The sequence below is a fragment of the Lissotriton vulgaris genome, chromosome 12 (assembly GCF_964263255.1).
Source record: "Lissotriton vulgaris chromosome 12, aLisVul1.2, whole genome shotgun sequence".
Classification (NCBI taxonomy): domain Eukaryota; kingdom Metazoa; phylum Chordata; class Amphibia; order Caudata; family Salamandridae; genus Lissotriton; species Lissotriton vulgaris.
The window spans coordinates 734,250,232-734,273,529 of record NC_141700.1 but is presented as its reverse complement, the minus strand read 5'-3'; the positions used below and the strand labels follow the sequence as shown (position 1 = coordinate 734,273,529).

General features: G+C 45.6%; 1 protein-coding gene across 1 annotated transcript in view; it reads left to right on the top strand.

The window, feature by feature from the left end:
- The window catches only part of LOC147678438 (retinal guanylyl cyclase 2-like), a 276,991-nt gene that overhangs the window by 178,266 nt on the left and 75,427 nt on the right, over window positions 1–23,298 (top strand). Inside the window, exon 8 of the mRNA XM_086946580.1 lies at window positions 14,745–14,825. Coding sequence (XP_086802706.1) covers window positions 14,745–14,825 — 81 coding nt within the window. The remainder of the gene's footprint in view (window positions 1–14,744; window positions 14,826–23,298) is intronic.

The following is a 23,298-nucleotide window of genomic DNA, read 5'->3' as shown; positions in this document are numbered from 1 at the left end:
TGAACTCATGCCATCCTTGTACGCCTTAGAGGCAAACACCAGACCCTGATCCGAATGGAAGGTGCCACACGCAAAAATTCCCACAAAGACATGCAAATCTCCTATGACAGTACGTGAATCAGCACTGCGTTGCGGCCACACCCATACAAAGCACGTGCAGGAATCAACTGCAACTAAGATATACTTATATGCAGTATCAGAGGAAAAAGGGCCGCAGTGATCTAAATAAACACAACCAAGTGGTCTATTAGAAATGTACAACTGTGTCTGGGGTGGACGCTCAGCAGTCGAAGGCTTTATCTGCTGACAAATTTCACATTGAAGGACATAATCACCCGTCTGTTTGTACAGTCTCCGCCACCAGAATAGTTGTTGTAACTGAGATACAGTAGCCGAAATGCCTGCATGCGGGGACGCAACATCCTTGTGGGCAGCTGTAATCTTTGTGGACCTGTGGTCCACGTTGGAAATCAATCTGTCACTAACGTCCGGTATTTTCACATAAGGAACTTTATCAGGACTTAAATGATAAGAATACTTTGAAGGAAATCCAGTAGAAACTTTTTCTTCCCTTCTCAGTAGCGTCAATTGCTGCCAAGATGTCAACATCAATCTTACTTTTGGAACGTGTAACTGCTGCAACCAAATATGTCAAAACTGCTGTCTTCGCGGCCTCATCGGCCAAACTATTGCCAACCGCGTGAACTTCCACACGTTGATGGCCAAGAGTATGAATTACATATACGAATATCAGCTGCTCTTTAAGTTCAGCCACTCAAACCCAGATCATTTTATGTTTAAGTGAGATACCTTTGGAATCAAGAAAGTCATTCTGAGTCCAAAAGAACAGGTTTTCATTGTAAGACTGGATACAGTAGTAAGAGTCACTTACTATGAGAGTAGTCACACCAGGATCAGTGTACTCTAATGCAAGCATTAGAGCATGGAGCTCTGTCAATTGGGTGGTATAGTCCCCTAATGTCTTCTTATGTACGACATCGGACTTGAATTCACCATTCACCATGGTACCAACCACAATGGCGCAAGCTGAGACGTATGCGTGTTTAGACCCATGCGCAACTTGAGCTGAACCATCAGTGTAAATAATTCAATGGAAATCCTCCAAAGGCCTCATAGTCAAAGGGGCAGGATGAACAAACTCATACTGCAAAAACTTCTGCGACTGTAAGGAGTCGTCAAAAATGAATGTGACATCCAGAGACGTCAATGATGATGCCCATTGTATTCACCGTGGGTACAAAGCTTTAGAATTAGGTACACTGGCCTTCGTCACTGCCTACAAGGCAGGATACGGGCGAACTACCAACATGCGTTTTCCCTGCGACAGTGCGCGTTCCTTCAGAATCGCCATTTGCACTGCTGTCAAAACTTTTTCCACAGTGGAAAACCGCATTTCAGCTGAAGTGTACAAGTGTGACTTGTAAGCGATAGGTACTGTGTCACCTTCGTTAAAAGTAAGGTATGTGAAACCTACCGCCCCAGGGATGATTCTTATCACCAGGTTGGTGTGGTTATCACGAGTCAGTAAGAATTTAGATTCTAGCAGATCAGCCTGCAATGTTCGGGCAGCCAGCACGATTTGATAAAAGTTGGTTGTATCAAAGCATACAATGGCTTGATACGCTGGGTATATTTGGGAATGTCAAATCAGCTCAGCACAGTAAGGCGCTAGCAAGCGGTGGTGTGTTTTTCTGTATTGCGCTCTCTGAAATTTGATGTTAGCAATTTCGAGGGACCTCTTTTTAAAACTTGTACATATTTTAAACTGCCCATTTTTACTCATGTTCATTCTTGCTCCTTCTTCCGGTCTGAGCCCCGTTCCACCACGGCTTGTGCCACTTGTGTGGAGGGCGTTGACAGATCCGGCTCAGCCCCTCGAGGGCGACGCATTTCCGGCAGGGGCGGGCCCTGCGCCCTTATAGCTGCCATGCCTGCAATCCCGCGCAGTGGATGCACCCGCTCAGTATGGCGCTAGCAAGCGATGATGTGTTTTTCTGTATTGTGCTCTCTGAAATTTGATGTTGGAAATTTCGAGGCACCTCTTTTTAAAACTTGTGTATATTTTAAACTGCCCATTTTTACTCACGCTCATTCTTGCTCATTCTTCCGGTCTGAGCCCCCTTCCACCACGGCTTGTGCCGCTTGTGGGGAGGGAGGGCTCAGCCCCTCGAGGGCAACGCATTTCTGGCAGGGGCGGGTCCTAGGCCCTTATAGCTGCCATGCCTGCACTCCCGCGCAGCAAACGCGCCAGCTCAGTAAGGTGCTAGCAAGCGGTGGTGTGTTTTTCTGTATTGCACTCTCTGAAATTTGATGTTAGAAATTTCGAGGCACCTCTTTTTAAAACTTGTGTATATTTTAAACTGCCCATTTTTACTCACGCTCATTCTTGCTCCTTCTTCCGCTCTGAGCCTCGTTCCTCCACGGCTTGTGCCGCTTGTGTGAAGGGCGTAGACAGATCCGGCCCAGCCCCTCGAGGGAGACGCATTTCCAGCAGGGGCGGGCCCTGTGCCCTTATAGCTGTCATGCCTGCACTCCCGCGCAGCGGACGCACGCAGCGGGCGCGCCCAAGGAAAGCCCGTCTGCGCCCATCCGCGCCAGTCCGACGCAAGAAGCCAGACCCCCTGGGTGTCCGACGGCTCGCCCTCTCCAGTACTCCCGCGAGGACCTACTTGCCCTCTCGTGTCACGCCCTCTGCGCAAATCACTGCTGGAGTATAGACATCCATGGCATGAGGTGCAAAAGATGTGGTTTTAAGGCTACTGAGGTTGATTCAATAACCCCAGAGTCTGCCAACCCCGCAAACCTAAATATACTCAGTTTGAACTGCAGGTCCTTGGCGAGACACCATGAGGATGTCTTTGAGTTGCTTCAGGATAGGTCCCCTGATATACTTTTTCTCACGGAGATATGGCTCACCAATGACGCTACTGCTATCCTGGCCTTGGCCCTCCCACCAGGCTATTCCATGTATACCAAGAATAGGCCCAACGGTAGGGGGGTGGGCTAGCTGTGCTAACCAAATCCACCCTCCCCTGCACCCTTTCCCCAGTGATAATACCTGACTGTGAATGTACGCAGTTTAAGATCAGGATTTCAGATAATTTCACTTTCACTGGGCTTCTTATATACCACCCCCCAGGACCAGTAAGAGATTTCCAGGAAGCCCTACCCCAGATCACCTCCTCCATGACCCTGCAGACATCTAATTTTAGTATACTGGGAGACCTCAATTTACACCTAGAGCAACTTGACTCCCAGGACATCACTAACTTTCTGGGAGATCTGGAAGCCTGCCAGCTGTTTCAGCTGGTTCAAGGCCCTTCACACCTGGCGGGCCACTTGCTTGATCCGGTATTTACGAACCTTAAGGGAATCAGAGTTCATGCCCCCCTCCCCCTCGTCAGGAAAGATCACTTTCTCATCCACATTTGTATTAGGGCCACGGCCACTGCTCGTCAATGTCCCTCCCTCCCCCTCTGGAGGAGCCCATGGCATAAACTGGACACCCCCAGCCTAGAGGCCAGCCTTAAATCCTCTCGTCCGGTCTGGCCGAACAACCTGGAGGATGCGGACACAGCCTTTAGGGACTGGATTAATAGGTTCCTGGACCTCCAGATTCCCAATAAAATGTCCCGGCCAAAATGGGTGCAATCACACCCATGGTATACTGAGACTTTAGCGTCTGAAATAAAGCACTGTAAGATTATCGAACGCGCCTGGTGCCGCTCCTACGACTCTATAGCAAAGAATAGCTATAGGTCGGCCACCAAAGCATACCACAAACTTATTAGGAAAACTAAGGCAGCATTCTACGCTGACCTGATTAACTCCAATCAGAGCCCCTCAAAAACTATTTTTTCTTTAATAAAAGATATGACCAAAGCCCCAGAGGGATCCAGCAATTTATTTGCGTCCAATTCACAATGTGAAGATCTGGCCCTCTTTTTCATTAACAAAATTCAGGAGATTTACACCTGACTTGAAACCAGTAAGCCCTCCCCCACCCCCGGCCTAGGGATGCACCGACCCAACTTTCCCATCCCTCTACAAACTCTTCCCCTTATTTCTCACATAGATCTCGCTCTCCTTGCCTCCAAGGTAAAGTCCGGATCGCCTGATGATCCAGCTAAACCTGATACCTTTCGGCTCAATCTTGTATGAAGGACGGGAACTGATTAATAGGTCCTGGAAACATGCTAAAGTCTTCCCCTTGTTGAAAAAGCCTTCCCTTGACCCTTCCCGCCCTGAAATTTCAGACCCATCTCCCTCCTACCGTACCTGGCAAAGGTGATGGAAGCGCATGTGAATGTTACCCTGACCAACCACCTGGAAACCAATGGTATCCTGGACAAATCACAGAATGGCTTTCGGGCTAAACACAGCACGAGTCAACTCTTGTGGCTGTCGTGGAACAACTGAGGGCCTCACAAGATCTAGGAAACACCTCCGCCCTGATCCTGCTGGATTTGAGTGCGGCGTTCAACATGGTCTCCCATGAGATATTGCTCAGCATTCTCGCGGAGATAGGGGTCGTACAAGGGGCCCTGGCTTGGTTCGCATCATTTCTATCCGACCGTTCCTTCCAGATCCACGCTCCACCATACTCATCCAGCAGGTTCTCTCTGGAGTGCGATGTTCCTCAGGACTATGCGCTTAGCCCCACGTTGTTTAACGTATACGTCGGCCCACTGGCCCTACTGGCAAGGGAACGAAAGATCAAAATTATCTCTTATGCGGATGATACGCAACTTATCTTTACGTTCCCTAAGGATGCCATACCTGACCATGCTAAAGTCCAGGCTGATGTTCTGGCCATTTCCAACTGGTTGATGGACAATTGCCTTCAGCTTAACTCCTCCAAAACGGAGGTGCTCTGGCTGGGAGGTGTCAGAAGTGGGACCATCATTGGTGGCCCCCTTCGCTGGGCCCTACCCCTACCCCTAAAGAGGCTGTCAAGAACTTGTGTGTCTTAATGGACAATTCTCTGTCCTTTGAATCCCATGCAAAAAGGTCGCAGGCACCTGTTTTGGCCGTCTACGCTGTATTAAGCCCATCTTAGGCTTCTTTGAGCCGCCCACCCGCCAAGTCATTGTCCAGCCCTTGGTCCTTTCCCATCTAGACTACTGTAACAGTCTTCTATTGGGCGCTAACAAGGCGGTTATCAACAGACTCCAGAGGGCCCAGAAGGCAGCGGCACGCATCCTCTTTGCCCTACCCAAACACTGCCACACCTCTCACCTCCTTCACCGACTGCACTGGCTGCCGGTGAAACAAAGAATCAAATTCAAGACCCTTTGTCTCACCCACAAAATTCTTCACGGCCAGGACCCTCAGATACTGCAGGACCTGTGTACCCCCTATGTTCCTACTCGGGGCCTGCACTCTGCTGATCTCCAACTTGCTCGCACCATTAGAGTGCGTAAGAGCAGGGCGGGCGGTCGATCTTTTAGGTCTCTCGCTCCGGCCCTCTGGAAGTCTAGCCCTATGGAGGCACGTGCCATCCAAGATCGCTGGCACTTCCGAAAATATATTAAAACCTGGCTGTTTGCCTCCCTCCAGGGGGCTGAGATTTAGGCTGCTTTACAGTGCCCGATCCCTCTTGCCGTGCCTTTCTGTCCGGCTGTCCACAAGTGCTGGGACGCCCCGTTGCTGGGGCAGCCATGCGCTCTACCAGCATATTTAACATAACATAACATAACCCGAAATTAAAAAATCGCAGCAAGGATTGCGATTTTTTCAGTGTTGTAGGAGCGTGCAGCTGTGCGCATTTCTCCAAGAAGTGAGGATCCAACCATCGACCTTCATTGTTTATCTCATAGCCCAGGAACAACACTGTGTACTCTGGTGTGACTTTGCAAAGTTAAATTTGTATCCGAAGTCCGCAAAATTACAAAATATGCAGTCAACACGGCACAGATGCGCCCATATTTTGTCGTCTGTGAGATAAATGTCATCCACATACGAACACGCATCTGGGTCGGCTCTCTCTAGTAGAGATACGATGCGAGCAGCAAACACACCTGGACTATTCTTATAGCCCATGGCCAAGCGTTTAAATTGGCGTTTTTTGGCACCACTGGTAAAACTGGTCCATTGACAACTTAAACCAGAAAGGTTGTGGGCATAAAAACCATTGGATATGTCAAGTGTGGTTTTAAACCGTTTACGCACAAGACCATCCACCAAAGCAGAGCTGTGGGTATTCTGTACTGCACAGGTACGGCAATACGAGTTTAAATGCCGGTAATCCAATACCAAATGGTATGAACCATCAGGCTTGGTTACAGTGAAAAGTAAGTTATTCTGACATGGCCATATGCAAATCAGTCTGACCCTGTGCCATATGGGAACAGTCCAGCCCGAACTGCCAAGCCATGTCTTCCCTGGACCGGAAACAAGCATCCTGGGACCAGTTTCGGATTCATAATCCTCATCAGCCAGGCTATCTTGAATCCAGTGGCCAAGTGAGCAAGGGACTCACGTCTGAGCATACCCTGCCAACTTAGGGCGAACTAAGCGATACAAAAAGGGATGATGGACGGAGCGTTTGAGTGCGATGGGTATGCTCAGACGTGAGTCCCATGCTCCCCACACCACTGGAGTCAAGCTATCCTGGCTGAAGATGGCTGATAGCCAGAAACCGGTCCTAGGATGCTTGATTCCGGTCCAGTAAAGGCATGGCTTGGCAGTTCGGGCTGGACTGTTCCCATGAGGCACAGGGTCAAGGCTGATTTACATGTGGCCATGTCTGAACTGGGGTGGTGTGGAGTGCAAAAAAATGATGGATTTAGGCCCAGATCGCTGTACTGGGGTGAATGCATGACATTGTTCAGCATTCTGTCCATCAACTGTTGTTTTTGCGAGGAGCAGGAAAGCATAGTGCATGGTCATTATAGCAACGCGAAGAGTAGGAGGCGCATCGCGGATGGTCGTTGCTGTATCGCAGCGAGCCTATTGTGGGGGGTGGTTGGGCCAGAGCTTTGCGATGGTGCTCCCTGCTAGCGGTCCATGCTGTAGCGCGAAGGGTTGTGTTGATAGAACTTTGTGCAAGCAACAAGGTTTTGCCGCCAGTGGGCCCATTTGTGGTTGCCCAGAGCCCAAAAACTTAAATTCAGCTCCACTGAGACCGCACCAAGTGTCGAGGACCTGAGGGGCACCACTTGGGGTCAGAATCGTACTCCAGCTGGATCTGGGTGCTGTTTCAGGTGGTTGAGAGCCTGTTATGTCCTTATGACTCTAAACTAGTCCCTGGAATTACTCTAGGAGTCTTGAGTTCAGGTGCAAGTCCAATCCCTCTGACACAGGCAGGAGGGTAGCAGGGCAGCAGAACAGAAATCCAGAAAGGCAGCAGTCCAGAAGGGTAGCAGTCCAGCAGAGTGGCAGTCCTTTCAAGGCACATCAGTCCTTTTTCCTCGCAAAGTCTCCACAGCTCCAGATGTGTATTCAAGAGATGGTGTCTGAGATCCAGTATGTATACCTGGTGCCTCCTTTGAAGTAGGAGACACCTCTAGAAGTTTCCCTTTGAAGTGCACAGGTTTCCTGCCTTCCCTGCCCTCGCTCCAGTCTAACAACAGGCGGTATTCAGCCCTTTGTGAGGAGGCAAGACACAACCTTTTCAGGTGTAAGTAGGACTGTGCCAAGCTCTGCCCTCCCATCATGCCAGTGGTGGCCCATCCAGGCACATGTAAGCCCTCTCTTGTTTGTGGCTATCTAGGAGGAATACGCAAAGCTCAACTGTCAGCTCCAACCAGACATGTGACCTAGACGCAGGCTACAGGCACTAAATGGCTAAGGCAGGAAAATGCCAACTTTCTAAAAGTGACATTTTCTAAATTGAAATTTAAAATCGGACTTTACCATAAAAGAGGAGTTTTCATTACAATTCCAAAGACACCAAACATTATCTGTATACCTCTTCCCATTTGGAAGTTACATCTTATCAAATGTAATAAGGTAACTACAATGTTATCCTATGAGATTTAGGCCTTGCAGTAGTGAAAAATTAATTTAAGATTTTGCCTCCACCAGGACATGTAAAACTTAAAAGTACATGTCCAACTTTTTGAATACACTGCCCACTGCCCTCTGGGCTTTCCAAGATCTACTCTAGGGGTGACCTATAAATGTTAAAGCCAAAGGTTTGGCTTAGCAAAAGGTTTATTTTGCCAGGACGAAGTGACCAGGTTGCAATGGCAGGCCTGATGCATGTTTATAGGCTGCTAAAGTGTATGGCACAATCAGTGCTGCAAGTCCTCTAGTACCATTTAATTTACAGGCCCTGGGCCTTGGTAGTGCCACTTTGCTAGGGACTTACAAGTTAATTAAATATTCCAAATGGGTATAAGCCACTTTCACCATGTTTTAAGAGTGAGCACAAGCACTTTAGCACTGGTATGCTGTGGTAATGTGTGCAGAGTCCTAAGGCCAACAAAACGGGTTCAGAAAACAGGAGGATGAAGATAAAACATTTGCAAATGACCCTGAAGAAAGTTCCAAGTCCTACATCCACCAACAGACTGAATATATTTTCTACTTAGGTAAATGGTGCTTTAAAAAAAAACTACATTCCTAACTGCATAATTAAGAGTTTTCTAGACATTTTTTCAACATATAACCAAACAGTATAATCCAGTATTTCAATTGCTATTTTCAATAAACATTTACCTATTTGAAAAAGTAACCTTTTCAATCTAAGTGCCCAAACAAACACGTAATGCAAAAATATGTATCCGTAACATGTATAAAGCAATCTTATAGTGCTGTCTTGCGGTTCTATTGGCATTTACTATTTCCAATAAACATTTCCCTGTTAATAAACACTTTACCAGCTAACATCCTCTAAATAATCATGTTATTTAAAAATACGTAACAGATATCGTGTGCAGTCTGGTCTTATATGGTTTGTTGACATTTGCAAACCAAGTGGACTTCGGCTATGTGTTTTTTGCTGTCACCAGAATCACTCGACCACAATGTAAGCAAATGTTACCTGGTATGTATAATATGTACATACATATTTATTCATGTGGGCACAAATGCCTCACAATTCACCATTGTGCATTGTAGGTGACTCAGTTAGCATTATCGGTGACTCCTGCCATTGCAGCCCTGTAAATGATTTTTCAAAACATCACTGTTTAGGTTCTGGGAGTTTGTATGTGTTTTAGGTTCTGAATGTGAGTAAGTGGCTGATATATTCTGGGCTCTTAATGGAAGACCCAGGGAGCTGCAGTGTCAAGCGTATGCACCACAGACTGACTACATACATCAGTAAAGTTCTGTGAAGTACCGGTTAAGCATGTGAAGAACTCTTTTACAGAGGATCAGGACACCTGGCAACTCAGGTGCATTTAGCATAAGTGGTGCAGAAACACTGTACCTTGGTCCCACCAGCCCAGCATGCCAGGAGCATATGGACTGGCATAAACATGGAGTCAAACTCCTACGCCTAGCTGCCTTCTCTTCAATCAGAGCAGGCATGAATCTCATAAAGGCTAGAGGAGGAAACATATGCTTCAGGAGCTGGGCTGTGATGACAGTCTAATACTCAGTAGTAATTTGGTAGGATTTGGTTAGGAGGCATTGCTTGTGTCCGGCTGTTGAGAGTAGGAATATGTTCTTATTATTCGGAGAAGTTAATACAGTGAGCTCATGTATTCCCGACTTTAATCAATGAGGGTTCTAATATGGTTGTCTCATTAGCTTACCATATTGGGACCAAACCCCTTTATATGGAGTGGCCAGGGCCCCTTGATCAGAAGGCATTCCAATTTTCAGCTCCAGCTTCCAGGTTTTCAGTACTGGGTTGACACTCTTAAAATAAATGTTATGGGACATGCTTGTACTTTATAAACACCCACATGTAGACATAAATCAGCAACATCTATGAAAGGTGGTTTGATTGGACGTCAGGTTTTGGGTTCTAGTACGTTTTGAACCTTTATCGAATACGTTCAGATTTACTGCCTGTTTTTATCTTTCTGGATTGCATCTCTATGCAAAGCAAGACTACCATTCCAAGATGACCACCATGTATATTTGTTATATGTATGATGTACATGTAGACTCATTCTCTTGAATTGCAGAAGTAGTTGTTTAAAGAAGCGAGTATAGTGTTATGCACTGTGCTTACGCTGTTTGCTTACAACATTTGCATCAAATTGACATTCTGATTTCTCCTGTTATATGTCTCCCCTACTCTGTCTCCTTCCTGTGTTTGAGGCAGGAGCTGTGAGGATGAGGCTAGCCAGGAGATCACAGTTGTGCGTATGCTTCAGTTAGCGCAATAGCATTATGCCCTTTCTTCAAATCCCAGGGGTAATCTTGCACATGCATGGCTTCTTAAAAGCACATCACCACTGTACAACCCTATCATACTGAGGTCTTCTCAGATGCTCAGAGTACCAATGACTGGAATGTTCCATCTTCCATATTCTATGAGCATAGGCTAGTCTTGCATCACTCAAGTCATTTGTTTATGTGGGGCCTTTCAAAACTGAGCCTGGCGAGTCAATACAGTCCTTACTTGGAGTGGGGCTTGCAGGGTCGTAGGCAGAAAACTATGAAGTTGGCGGTACTGCTAAACGTATTCCCTCCTCTGCTTTGAGACATGGATTGCGCTGCTAGTGAGTGCTGGTGACTTCCCCACTGTGTAAGTGACGCTGAGCTTTCTCCCGACTCCCTTCCGGCTCTGCTAATGTAGAGTAGGCATCAGTCCCCGATCCATGACTGACCGCACCTTCCTGCTGTCCTTTAGGGAGAGGGAGGAGCGAATAAGGGTATCCATATGCCTTTGCTTCTCCTCTTGTTTAACAAGAGAAGCCTACCACTCTCTACGAAGCAGGTAAGCTCACTTCATTCTGCCCTCCTTTTATTGAGCATTGTGGGAGGTGGGGAGTGAGGGGCTTGAGAAGGGGTAATGATGATAGGCACCAAGAGGGCATGCAACCCAGAAGTGCTTCATTTTTTCCTGTTATCTGACCAAGCAGACAATATTGGTAGCAAGATGGTTCTAGACACCAGAGAGATGCACTTCCTTTGATCCAGAGTGAGATACCTCTTCATGACTATCCAATCCGTCACAATGCAGTCAGTGGGTGGGCACCTCTAAATTGTCCTGCTGCGCAACATCTCAAAACTAGTACAGCAGGGCAGTCCTGACTCGACTGGTACACAGAGCCAAGTCTAGATTGAGTTTGAAATCTCCCAGCCACAAGTGCTCCTTCTACATACCACTCGGGTTCCTCTCTCTCATTTGGTATACAACTTGCCTGAAGGGATTAAACCATTGCTTTCTTCCCCAAGTGATCTCTGCCCCTCCTCCAAGGGTTTGATTAATCTTCTGTGGCAAATCACCATTTTACTTTGGCCATGCGGTTTGTACCTGATTGAAAATTTTGCCATATTTGATTCTTGGCTGAATTCTTGATTGACTGGTGATTGCCTTCTGACATCAGTATTTTAGAACCTGAGCCTCCGTTTCCTGCCACAGCGTTGAGTTACCATCCTTACACTCACCTTACTGTTCTGAGACTTCTGCACCTTTAGCCTTTTAAGGCTTCCTCTTATGCGGTCACGTGAAGAGCATGCAGGGAGGTGCTCCATTCAGGACCGTCATTCAGCATGCAGGTGGGCTTGTTAACCTGGTGTAGGAATGGCAGTGGTTAGTTGGCTTACAGTACTGTTAGTGTCACTTTCCATGCTGCAATTGTTGGTTAGTTCAAAGACAAGCGAATAAGGTTGTTTCTTATTTCTCAATACAATACAAGCTTTAGCAAAGCCAATCATTCTTGCTTTGCTAATGCATGTAGGCTGCCAATATTAGCTTTGCCAATGCTATTAGAATTGTGGCAGAAGTATTCGTGGAGTCAATAGAAGCTGGTGGTTCTCTCAGAATGTTATTTTGTATAGTTCCAAGATGAGATGCACAAAAAAAGCTAAAGGAGGTTTAAAGACCAACAAGGGAATACTCCCCTTATTCATACAGTCAAACACACATGGGCCCTCAGATCTAAAGGGTGGAGTTAGGCTGAAGGAATCAACACCAAATTCAAAACACTAGTGGAAACCAGCTGGCTTCCACTGCCCATGTCCTTCGGCATAGCCAGCAGCATTCCCGATTTGCACACAGCAGTCGGAGACTTAACTGCCCCTTGAGCGCCTACGCCAAGAACAGCTGAGGCATTACACCCGACCTATGCGGGTACTACCAGTGAATCCACCACCCCAAAAACCTATGGATCACTGATTTTGCATATTAATAATAAATCCACACACCACCTTCACAGCAGTAGCACCTATTAGATCCTAAAGAAGGCCACAACACTGACGAGGTCACTGGCCGAAACATGTTGATCTTTAAGCAACATGTGCATGTCTAATGTTTAAAAAACTAGAAAGGAGGGGGGAGAGGGAGGATAAACTAAACTAGGTCGTCCTCCAGTCTATATCAGAAAATAAGGAACCCCCTGTAAAGGGTTCAGAGACCTAGTTTATGTGTATGGTAACTGCTAAATTTTAACAGTGTTTGCCAAAATGAGAAAGAAAAATTTCTTTCTAGAGTCCCCTCACTCACCGGGGTTTCCCCACGGTGACATGCTTCATCATTGGGGCTTCCCAGTTCTCTACGAAAAGGGGCGTGCTGCGACTAGCGGACTACGCAGGAGCACTATTATTGTGACGGGCTATGTGTGGTGCAAAATGTGGTGATGGTGGAGTGGGTGTGTGATTAAAAATACCGTGCTAGTGGGCCTCAACAATTTATTCTGCTCCTAGTTTGGTATATTAAAAAGGGGTGACACTGTTATCTGGCCTTAAGTTAGGGCTAGATCAGTGTTCAGTGGTCGACATGTTTCAAGCTCCCCCAAGCTTTTCATCAGGACCATACAGGGTCCAGCCCTGTATATTCCACTCCTATATTTAAATAAATAAATAAATCTGTCTCAATACAATATCTTTACGCTGTTAACTAATAAACATGCGTATTGCATACATACGATTTTGTATCTTATTGGTGCATATGTATAGGTGCTAATTTGCACTTCATGGTCTCAGGTGAGGGCAGGATCACCTCGTGGAAACATTGTTCCTATTGGTAAACCCGCTCGGTATTACCTATTCGATCCTCACCCGACCGCATTCTGTCTAATGTTTCCCATTGTGCTTTTATGTTTTTAATCCTAGCACAAGGTTGCCTGACTAAAGACATTCGGCGAACCCTGTAGCTAGTTTTAACTCACTTTACTGTTTGTACTGCTTTCCTCACCACGTCCTCAGGCTCTCATTGGGTAGTTAGTAAATACCCTCCTAGTATACAAAACATCCCTGAGCTCCTCTCTCTCAGTGAGGATGTTGCAGCCTGCACCATGACTAGGCCTCAAGGTGAGAGGAGGTTCCCCAATGATGAAGCATGCCACTTTTGGTGGGTGAGGGAAACCATCCTTTAAAGAGACGCCTTTTGAATTTAGTGTTGATTCCTTCAGCCTAACTTCACCCTTTAGACCCGAGGGCCTGTGTGTGTTTTACTTCCAAGAAGGCCATAACATTGCATCTAAGCTGTACAAGTTGGCCTTCTTGGATAAGCATAAGAAAATGAATGTGTACAAAATAATGTTATTCCGTTCCTAGATTTGATGCGATGTGACAGCCATCTTGGAAGTATAGAACAAAAATTCCACGATGGCTACCTGACACTGTTAGCTTTGCAAGAGTAGCATCAGAAGTCACTGGCCAGAGGGTTGGCGGGGTGTTAGAGGCCACAGAGGCAGAGACAAGTGAGGGAGGAAGGAGAGAGGAACTGAATGCCGGTACTGCTTGGTATTCAAAAAGAAGGAATGTAGGCAGTGTTAAGAGCAGAAAACGTTAGAAGGCTGGAGATGCATGACTCCAGATGATTAGGTCGGCAGGGTGGGGAGAGAGACAAGGCAGAAAGACAGAGAGCGGGGAAGGAGCAGGAGGTGCAGTCCCATGGCATGTTGAAACTCAAATGCCACTGTAACCCGTTAAAACAGAAATGTTCTATGATGGTGGCAATGGAAGGATACACTCAACTAATCAAGAAGCAGAGTAGGGGAGGCGGAAAAAATGCAAGAAAAAGGAGAAAGAGATCACATCAAGAACAGGGAATTAATTTAGACAAGAAAGCTATCCAATCATGAGCAATGGGCAGACCCAAAACCCACTGTAAGTATATTGGCTACATTGGTCTCTGTGCAAGACCACAAAAGGGGGAACGCTAGTACATCAGCAAATATCATTGTGTCATACAGAGAGAAGGAAGAAAAGCAAGGGAATGGCGAGAGGGATACATGGAATGTGGAATTGAGTTCACGTAGGGAAGAAGGGAAATATATACAGATTACTGGGTCAAGAGAGGGATAGGGAAAAATGGGAGCTGGAAGAGAAGAACACTGGGAAGTGTTAAGGAAGGGACAGGCTGTAGAAAGGAAAGAGGGTCACAGAGTAGGAGGAGACAAGAGGCACAAGGAGGTAAAACATTACTAAAAGAGCACAGTCAAGCAAAGTCTTACGTGACAGGCTCGGCTCACTTTCACAAGCCCAGGCCCTGTAAAAAGCAGTCAAGCACTCACTTACCCAAACCTCTGTTTCTGTTCAGTGTAACATGTCTTCCTTTCTACTTACACAATGGTGTATATCTGATCTCTTCAACAACCGTTCTCTCTTTGTGTAACAAGCTCTTTTCTGTTCCTCATCCCTTCCTTCAGGGAGACTGGGTCTGGCTGAAGAAGTTCCCAGGAGAGAAACACACTGAAATCAAACAGGCCACCAAATTAACATTCTGCAAGGTGAGTTTTATCCAGAGCACAATCTATAAATGCACACATTTTAGTTTTATTTATTTATTTTTGGAGTTTTCTGTAGCGCGAACCAGTCCCAGGGTAGGGTAGCAGAGCGCTTTACATATCAAACAATGTGACAAACAATTAGTGAAAATACATTATATAACAAAGAAAAGCATAAAAGTAACAGCATATAGTAAAAGGGTTTGGGTGGATCGCATCATTGAGCATTGTTCTGAGCAATAAAATACAAGTATGAGTTCTAATAGATCTTATCTTACACTCGAAAGTAGAGGTAATTAGGAGGTTGTATAGCTGGGGTTGTGATTGTGCAGATTTAAGGTAGGAATTTGCTCATCAAGAAGGATTTTGCCTCTTTTTTGTAGAGGCGTAGAGGAGATTTTTCTGATGTATTACAGAAGCGAGTTCCATATTCTTGGCGCTGCTCCAGAGAAAGCTCTGTTGGAGGTTTTGGTCTTGTTGAAACATGAGGGTCTCAGAAGTTGATTGTCTGCACTCCTAGAGTGTCTGTTTCCTCCCGATAAGGTAAGTTTTTGGGCTAGGTACAGGGGGGTGTTGTGGTGTAGCGCCTTGTGAGTGATACATGCCATCTTTGGGTGTATTCGCGATTCATAGGATAGCCTCTTGAGTGCTTGCAGGTGTGGTGATATGTGGTCGTATTTCCTGGATCCTGTTAAGAGTCTTGCTGCAGCATGGAGACAGACTTTAAGAGGGGCGGTTGATATTTTGGGAAGTTCTGTGAGGGTGGTACATCCGTATTCCAGCCTTGAGATAACTCAGGACTGAACTGCAGTTTTGAGGTCCGGGTTCTCGATGAATGGCTTCATTTTTCTGAGGTAGCTGAGTTGGAAGCGGGCGTTTTTATCCAACAAGGTGATATGACTTTGCATGTTAAGGTTCTTATCCAGTGTGATTCCAAGTGATATGGTGTAGTCCACCAGAGTCGGCGTGCAGTTCAGAACAGTGATCATTTTGATCCACCGTGGAGTTATTTCCTGGGGAGATCAGAAGAAATTCTGTTTTTTGTGAGTTTAGCTTTAGGAAGTGGTTTGTTAGCCATTGGGCAGTCTTTTCGAGAGCTAGATTCATTGTCTTTAGCTCATCGATAGAGGAGATCTTGATGTACAGTTGGGTGTCGTCCGTGTACATGTGTAAGGAAATGTTCGCCTGCTGTAGTAGATCGGTAAGTGGTTCTACATAAAGGTTGAATAGCGTGGGGGATAGGCTAGAGCCTTGTGGAACTTCTAGTAGGTCAGGTGAGGCAGCGGAGAGATTTTTGTTGACCATGTACGATTGTGTTCTGTTTTCCAGGAAGGACGTGAACCATTACAGGACTTTCCCAGATAAACCCATCCTGTATTCTAGTCTTCTTAGAAGTTTGTCGTGATTGACCTTATCAAAGGCTACTGAGAGGTCGAGTAGGACTAGCAGGCAGGTTTCCTTGCGGTCAGAAGCTTGAAGGGCATCGTCAACTATGTGCAGGATGGCTGTTTCTGTGCTATGACCAGGTCTGAAACCCAATTGGTGGATGTTCAGTAGATTGAAGTTCAAGATGTGTTGGTTAAATTGTTGTTGAACACATTTTTCTAAGACTTTAGCAAGCATGGGAATGTTGGTTATTGGTCAGAAGTTGTTGGGGTTGGAGGTGTTAGCTGTGCATTTTTGTAGGATAAGGGTGACTTGTCCCGTCTTCAAGCAATCCGGTATGTGACCTTGTGCTAGCGAGGCATTGATGATTTTGGTCCAGAGAGGTGCGATGGTTTGGTAGAGGTGGGGTAGGCAATTTGAGGGGACAGGGTTATTGAAGTGGTTGTTGAGCTTGGTACTTGCTAGAATATTGGTGATGTCATTAAGATCATATAGTTTGAAAGTAGACCAGTGCGAGTTATTCTTGGGCAGTGGTATCTCATGTAGTGCAGAGTTATCATCTTGTATGCTATTTAGGGTGACTGAGTTACTTGCCGCCGCACTAAGCTCGAGTTGCTGGGAGTTTGTTTTAGTTGTGAAAAATGACGAAAATTCTTCACTACTCAGCTGTGATTTCGATGTTAGGAGTGAAGATTTGGCTACATTGTTGGATTGTTGTTTCAGAATTGCAAAGAGTCTCTTTGGTCTATTTTTATCCTTGTCTAGTTCGGATCTGAAAAAGTATTTTTTTATTGTAGAATGTTTTTATTGGAGGAGTTTCTAGATTCCCGGAGAAGTTTAAGATGGTGGGGGGAAGGATGTTACCTCCATTTTTGTTCCTTTGATCTAAGTTTGAGTCTCTCTTCGTTCAACGCTTCGCTGAACCATGGGTTTTTGTCTTTGTCCGGAATTCTTTTTAGTTTTGGTGGCGCGGCTTGGTCAAAGATTTTGGTCATCGAGGAGTTATGGTGAGCGGTGAGGTCATTGACGTCTGACATGTTGTTGGGGGAGTGAGAACCTTCTCACAGTGGTAGGTAGGTCATTTCAATCGATGTTTTTTGTGTCTCTTATCCATTGTTTTGGCTTGACTTGTTTCGTAAAGGCTTCTTGTTAGCTGAGGGAATTTAGAAGGTGATAATGTGATGCTCTGACCAGTCACATTGGGTTACCGAGAGCGAATCAATCGTGTTTTGTTTAGAAATGATCCAATCCAGAGTAGCACCCTTTGTGTGGGTCGGCTTCGAGATGGCTTGGGTCAGGGAGTGGTCAGCTAGGAAGGTTTTGAGGGGGTTAACCTGCTTGTCCAAAGGGTTTTCCCAATGGAGATTGAAATCGCCAAGGAATATGTCATTGGAGTGAGGGGAAGAGTTAGAAGTAATGATTTCCATAAGATGTTCTGTGAACTCAGCGTTCAAACCTGGAGGATGGTAGAGTATATATAGTTTGTGGGAGTGGATGCAGGATGATTTAACAGAAATCCCAAGGTATTCACGAGAGTCCAGGGGTTCCTCGTGAAACTTTGTGTTGGTGATGTCGGAGCGTTGTATGCAGGCTACGCCTCCGCCTATTTTGTGAGTTCTGTCTAGTCTAATGATGTTGTAGTCTGGGGGGACTAGAAGGTCTAGGCATGGAGAGGAGGAGTCATTGAGCCAAGTTTCTGTGAGGATGATTCCAAATGTTTTCGTGTTAAGGATGAGGTCGGCGATATCAGAGGAGTGTTTTAGTGCTGACCAGCAGCTCAGTAGTAGACAGTAGATTGAGTTAGAGGAATTTTTTAACATAGGCTCACGAATCTCGGTGTTAGAGGTTAAGGATTGAAGGTTATGCAGGTTTATTCCTCTGTGTGTTGGGTGGGATGTTCTGTTTGGGTTGGGAGAATAGCGTATTCTTCTTTATTTGTGGTGGGACAGGAAGGAGTTTCATATAGCAGTAGTTGTGTTTGAATTTAAGGGTCCGTTATGTTGTTCGGGAGTTTGCAAGTGTGCAGGAGTCGGTTGGTTAGAGGCAGGGGGATAGTTTCCATCACCTTGTCGACTGTAGCTAGAGAATTTTGGAGATGTATAAGTGAAGAAAGAGATTTTTCAGCGAGTTGTAGAATGTTTCTGATTTCTACGTTAACGTTTTGTAAATTCTGGGAGGTGATGTACGACTGGGTTTCTGGTGACTCTTGTTGCGCCTGCTGAAGGGGCTGGAGAGATAGGATGTTGGGTGATGAGGGAGGGGCATTGATTTTTGTTTTCCTGATAGATATTGATGAGGCTGTCAATGCAGTGCGTGTTGAAGGAAGTGAGATGTTGACGCTTCTTTCCCCTGTCCTAGGTGGAGGCGGGGGTCGTTGAACCACAGGGAAAGATGATGAGGATGGGGTGGTGGGAATAGGTAGGACCTGAGGTACACTGGGCAGGTTGATGGTGTAGCTTTTTAGTGCTCAGAGATGATGGGAGTTGATGATGCTTCTTTCATCGGTTCTGGGTGATGTAGTGGGTCATTGATCTTCATGAGAGGAAGGGGTGGTTGGAGTAGTTAGGTCCTGGGGCGTTGTTAGTCCAGGTGATGGTGTGGGTTTTTAGGGTGAAGAAGAATTTGTTGAATAGTTCTAGGTCTTTGTTAGCTGCTTAAATGAGAATGGTGCCATTTTTGCAGGATGTTATATTCAAAGTAGCTCTGAGGTTTTGTGTGGGTTTCGTTGTGAACCTGGTTCCGTAGGGAATATTTTTCTGGTCCTTGATGCTTAGTAACTTGGAGAAGGCTGATCGCTATTTGGCTATTTTTCTTGTGAAAAATATGAGGTTATCGATTATAATGCCTTTTTTGGCATTGAAGGAGGGGTCTAGGAATAAGGTGTTTGAAGGTTTTAGAGGCATTTTACGACACATTGTGGGGGTATTGAATGGAGTACGCACTGTTTCCTTCCGGTATCATGTTTGGTCCAGCCATGCTGTAAAATTCCTCTGGATAGGGTGGGAGCGACCATAGAACAAATAGGTTGAGGGCTCAATCCCAGTTGGTTGTTGCTGAGTGGTATTTTTCCTTCTGAGTAGTATCTGTTACAAGACAGCTTCAAGTTCTGTATTGATGGACGCCCTGTCGAATTGAACGATATCTTAGTGGGTGATGTCAAATAGTCATTCAGCTTGAGTGGATTTTTAATGTTGATTGATAAAATAGGAATGGAGAGATAGCTGTTACAAGATGTTTGCCATTTATTTGGGAGCCCATTACAGGACACAGGATTTTGGGCTCCTGTTTGAGTAGGCACATGCCTACTCAAACATGTGGTGGGCAGATTATGTTTTGTTTGGCCATCTCCTACATCTGTTTTTTATACATTTTCATTGACAATTCTATAACATAGATCGTTGTACTTCTAAAGAAATGACTAGCAGGACAGGAGTAGACAAGTGTCAAGAGCTTTAACATGCAAAAGGTAACCCCCAGAGCACTTTATTAGAGCTATCCATTAACACAGGCAAGTCAAAAGCCTTGACTTCAAGTACCCATGTTTCGCCTTCAGCTTGTACCAGCAAACCCATGCTTAACTCTTCTAGAGGTTTTGGGGATGGAGAAATCAACAATCTCCAAGCAAAACACCAACAAAGGACTTGGGCCTGATTTAGTTTTTGGCGGGGCCAGGGTGACGGAGTAAAATGTTTAAATGTTTGCCAGCCTGAAATACATTTCAAGCATTGATAGGAACCGCAAGTCGGTTCCTGCCAGTGCATTGTGCTGGATGGCTCAGTTGAATATGACAGTCAAACGTCAAAGTTACATATATATATTTTTTACAATTTTCAAAAAGAATATCCCAAAGCGGAATTTTATTTTTGAAAATAAAAATACCAATTCCTCCGATGCCATGGGAATGTCTTATGGCAAGGTGGGCATTAAGCGCTTTTTAAAGCCCCTTACTGCCAGCTATTTTCTTGCTGTGATGGGCATTAAAAACAGCTATATGGCTGCTCATCTAATTAAGTGGGCAGACATATAGCAAACCTTTGATGGTCCTTACTTCATCGGGTCATCAGAGACGTTCGACCACAGCGGAGGCGGTGTAGTCTCCACCATCGCCAGACTACGGTCCACCCAGCAGCAGTATTAGGTTTATCTTCAGCTTGAACAAATAAATGGCTAATAATAAGGACATGTGCAAATCTTTGCAGGGCAATGCAAGGTTGATATTTCCATTTACCAGTAAGCTTGGCTAGAGTAGTTGGGTCTGAAGCCAGAGAATCAGGAAAAGTCACAGATCTCCCATTCAGTGGCATTTTCTGTCCATCCACTCACAGGGTCCTCCACCTGTAAAAAACTGTTTTTTTTAACCTGTCCTCATCTCTCCAGTATCTTCCTCCTCATGAACAGCCTCATCCCAATGTCTCCAAATGAGGCCAAAACATCTAAATGTACATCTTGTATCTCCATTGTCCACCTCAAATGCATCAAGATTAGAGCTTCACTCTAATCTTGGACTGTGAAGGTTTTCCTTCAACTACCACCAGTTTACTGAAATTCCCAGCGTTGCCTGGGTCTGCATAGTGATGTGTGACAAAAGTTCTCTACAGGCTTATCCTACTATTATTGCTACCTACAGCTACAGATCAGAGTGATCAATGTTCACTACCAACAGTATGGCTGTCAGGCTTTTGCCTGATCATTAATGGTATAGGGACCACCCTGCAGAACCTAAGGTGAGACTTTGTGAGTTCCATGCTGAGCAGAGTTCTGTGGGTACTTGGGGGCACATGTTAGATGTCTTCACATCTAACATGGGCTTCGATTGGAATTCCATCGAGCATATTATCAAGCCCATTATTGCCGCTTTATCGGCATTTTTCTGCCGATAAAGCGGCGATAATTGTATCTCCTGTCTTGATAATATGCCCCTTGGTGTGAGACAGATCACTGATACTCAGCCGCCCCATCCTCCTCGAATCTATGTAGTAACTTGGCCAACTAGTTAAGAACTAGCTCCTGAGAGGCGGTTGTCAGTGTTAAGACTACATCCTGTATATCATAGTCATCGCAATCTCCATAAAGACTAAGGGCCTCATTAGGATGACGGGCGGACTTTGCCCGCCCGTCGTCCCATCGTATATCGGGACCGCCCGCCATAAGGGCGGGGGTCCTGGGTGCTATTAGGATGTGCCCGCCACAGTGGTGGGCACATCCTGTATTTTCAGCATTGTGGTGGGCGGTGCTCTCTGCACCGCCCGCCACAATGCTGAAAATGCACTTTCACATTGTCATTTATAAAGCGGCAGGCACCACGTGGTGCCTGCCGCTTTGTAAATGACAATGAAGGGGGGTACCACAGGTACCCCCCGTGTGCACCCCCCCCACTGACCTTCACTCTGGGGGCCCGCAGGGGGCCCCCAGAGTGAAGACAGCCTGCCTTTCCGTGGCGGCATTAGCGCCACGGAAAGGCATTGCACTTTTGAAATCGTAATAGTCTGGAGGTGTCTAATAGACACCACCATCATATTAAACATTTTTCGCCCCGGCCGCAAGTGGCGGGCGGTGTTTTCTTACGCCGTGGTCCCCCCTGCCATACTAATATGGCGGGGGGGAATACAGGGATGGATGGCGGGCGGATTGCCCCTGCCAGGCTGGCAGTGGTTACCGCCAGCCTGGCGGGGGCAATCCGCCCGTCATCCTAATGAGGCCCTTAATGTTCAACCAAAACTGTTCCTTCATAAAAAAAACACTTCAATAACACCTTAAAGTTACATGTAAAGTAAAAAGTAAAACAAATAAAAATCCCAAATTACAATAAACACAAAATATTACCACTGAACACTCACTTTATCATCTAAGATTACTGTTAAAAATCAATGAGGTCTTTATAATGAGATGTTGACAGAATTTTAGGGCCAAGGTCCTCTTTCCTAGGAAACAATATATTACTGTTAAGTTAGGAAGTGATCTGACTGCCATTCCTCCTGCATGCAACAGTGATGCTACTTTGCCACTCTCAAATACTACAATCCTCAGAAAACATTGTTCAGAACAGTAGTGATTGGAACTCTTATAGGAAGAAAAGGACTCGTGGTATATAAAGGGGAGGATCTGAATGATAATGTGACCTCCAAAGTTCTCCCTGCTGTACTGTTCATGGTCACTAACTTCTCACAATCACCATTAAATGCGCAACAGCATACATTCGGCAATATCGGTTGTTATAGTAAATATATGTTGGTCCATTGAAAGATTTTCGGGTGATAGAACGCCTCCCGGCAAGATTTCTCAGTGTGGGTGGTCCCGGCAGGTCACAATCATTCAAATTGTGAAAGCTGCCGTTTGTGTAGAAAATCTACTCAAGCATCAGCAAGAAGCAGCACCCTCTGGTGCGCTGCGGTGTGCTTTCACATTGCGGAACAAGCTCCCGGTGCAAAAATCCGCACCAGCATCATGGCGTTCCAAATTCCGCCTGCTCGTGGAACTCCACGGAATCTCACAGAGTTTTTATGTAACTCCTCGGAATTCCGCAGTGTGAAACTCTGCAAGGTCCGCCCACCCCTAGTAAAAATCTTGCTCGGCCAGATGACCCGTCCTTGCTACTAGAGCCATGTTCCACCTCTCCTCACGTGTTCCCTGGGCTTCTTCCTTTGAGCAGCTCAGATGTAGGTATTCCTGAGCCACAGACAAAGTTAACATTTTGATGAGAAGCACTTCCTTTCCTGCTGCAACAAAGCTTTTTGAAGCTGTTTATTAGGATATGGCATCATATGGAGGCCATTTGTGGTAGTGCCATGACACAGATGCCATATCTAATAGGACAGAGCCACCCAATAATTCCACAAGGGCTGGGTATGATCAATAACACAATAACAATTTGTCCCCATAGGAATTATTTTCACAATATTCTTCAATAAATAGCAGTCACCATAGTGATCATATACTCATAAAGCAGCAAGGAAGATTACAGTATGGAACTGTTATTTTATTTTGTCTTTATCACAAGTTTTTTATGGCAACAAAAAATACTACACAACATATACACTTTTTCTTGTAGTATTGGACACCTTATGTTTTTTTACATGGGGAAACACACTAC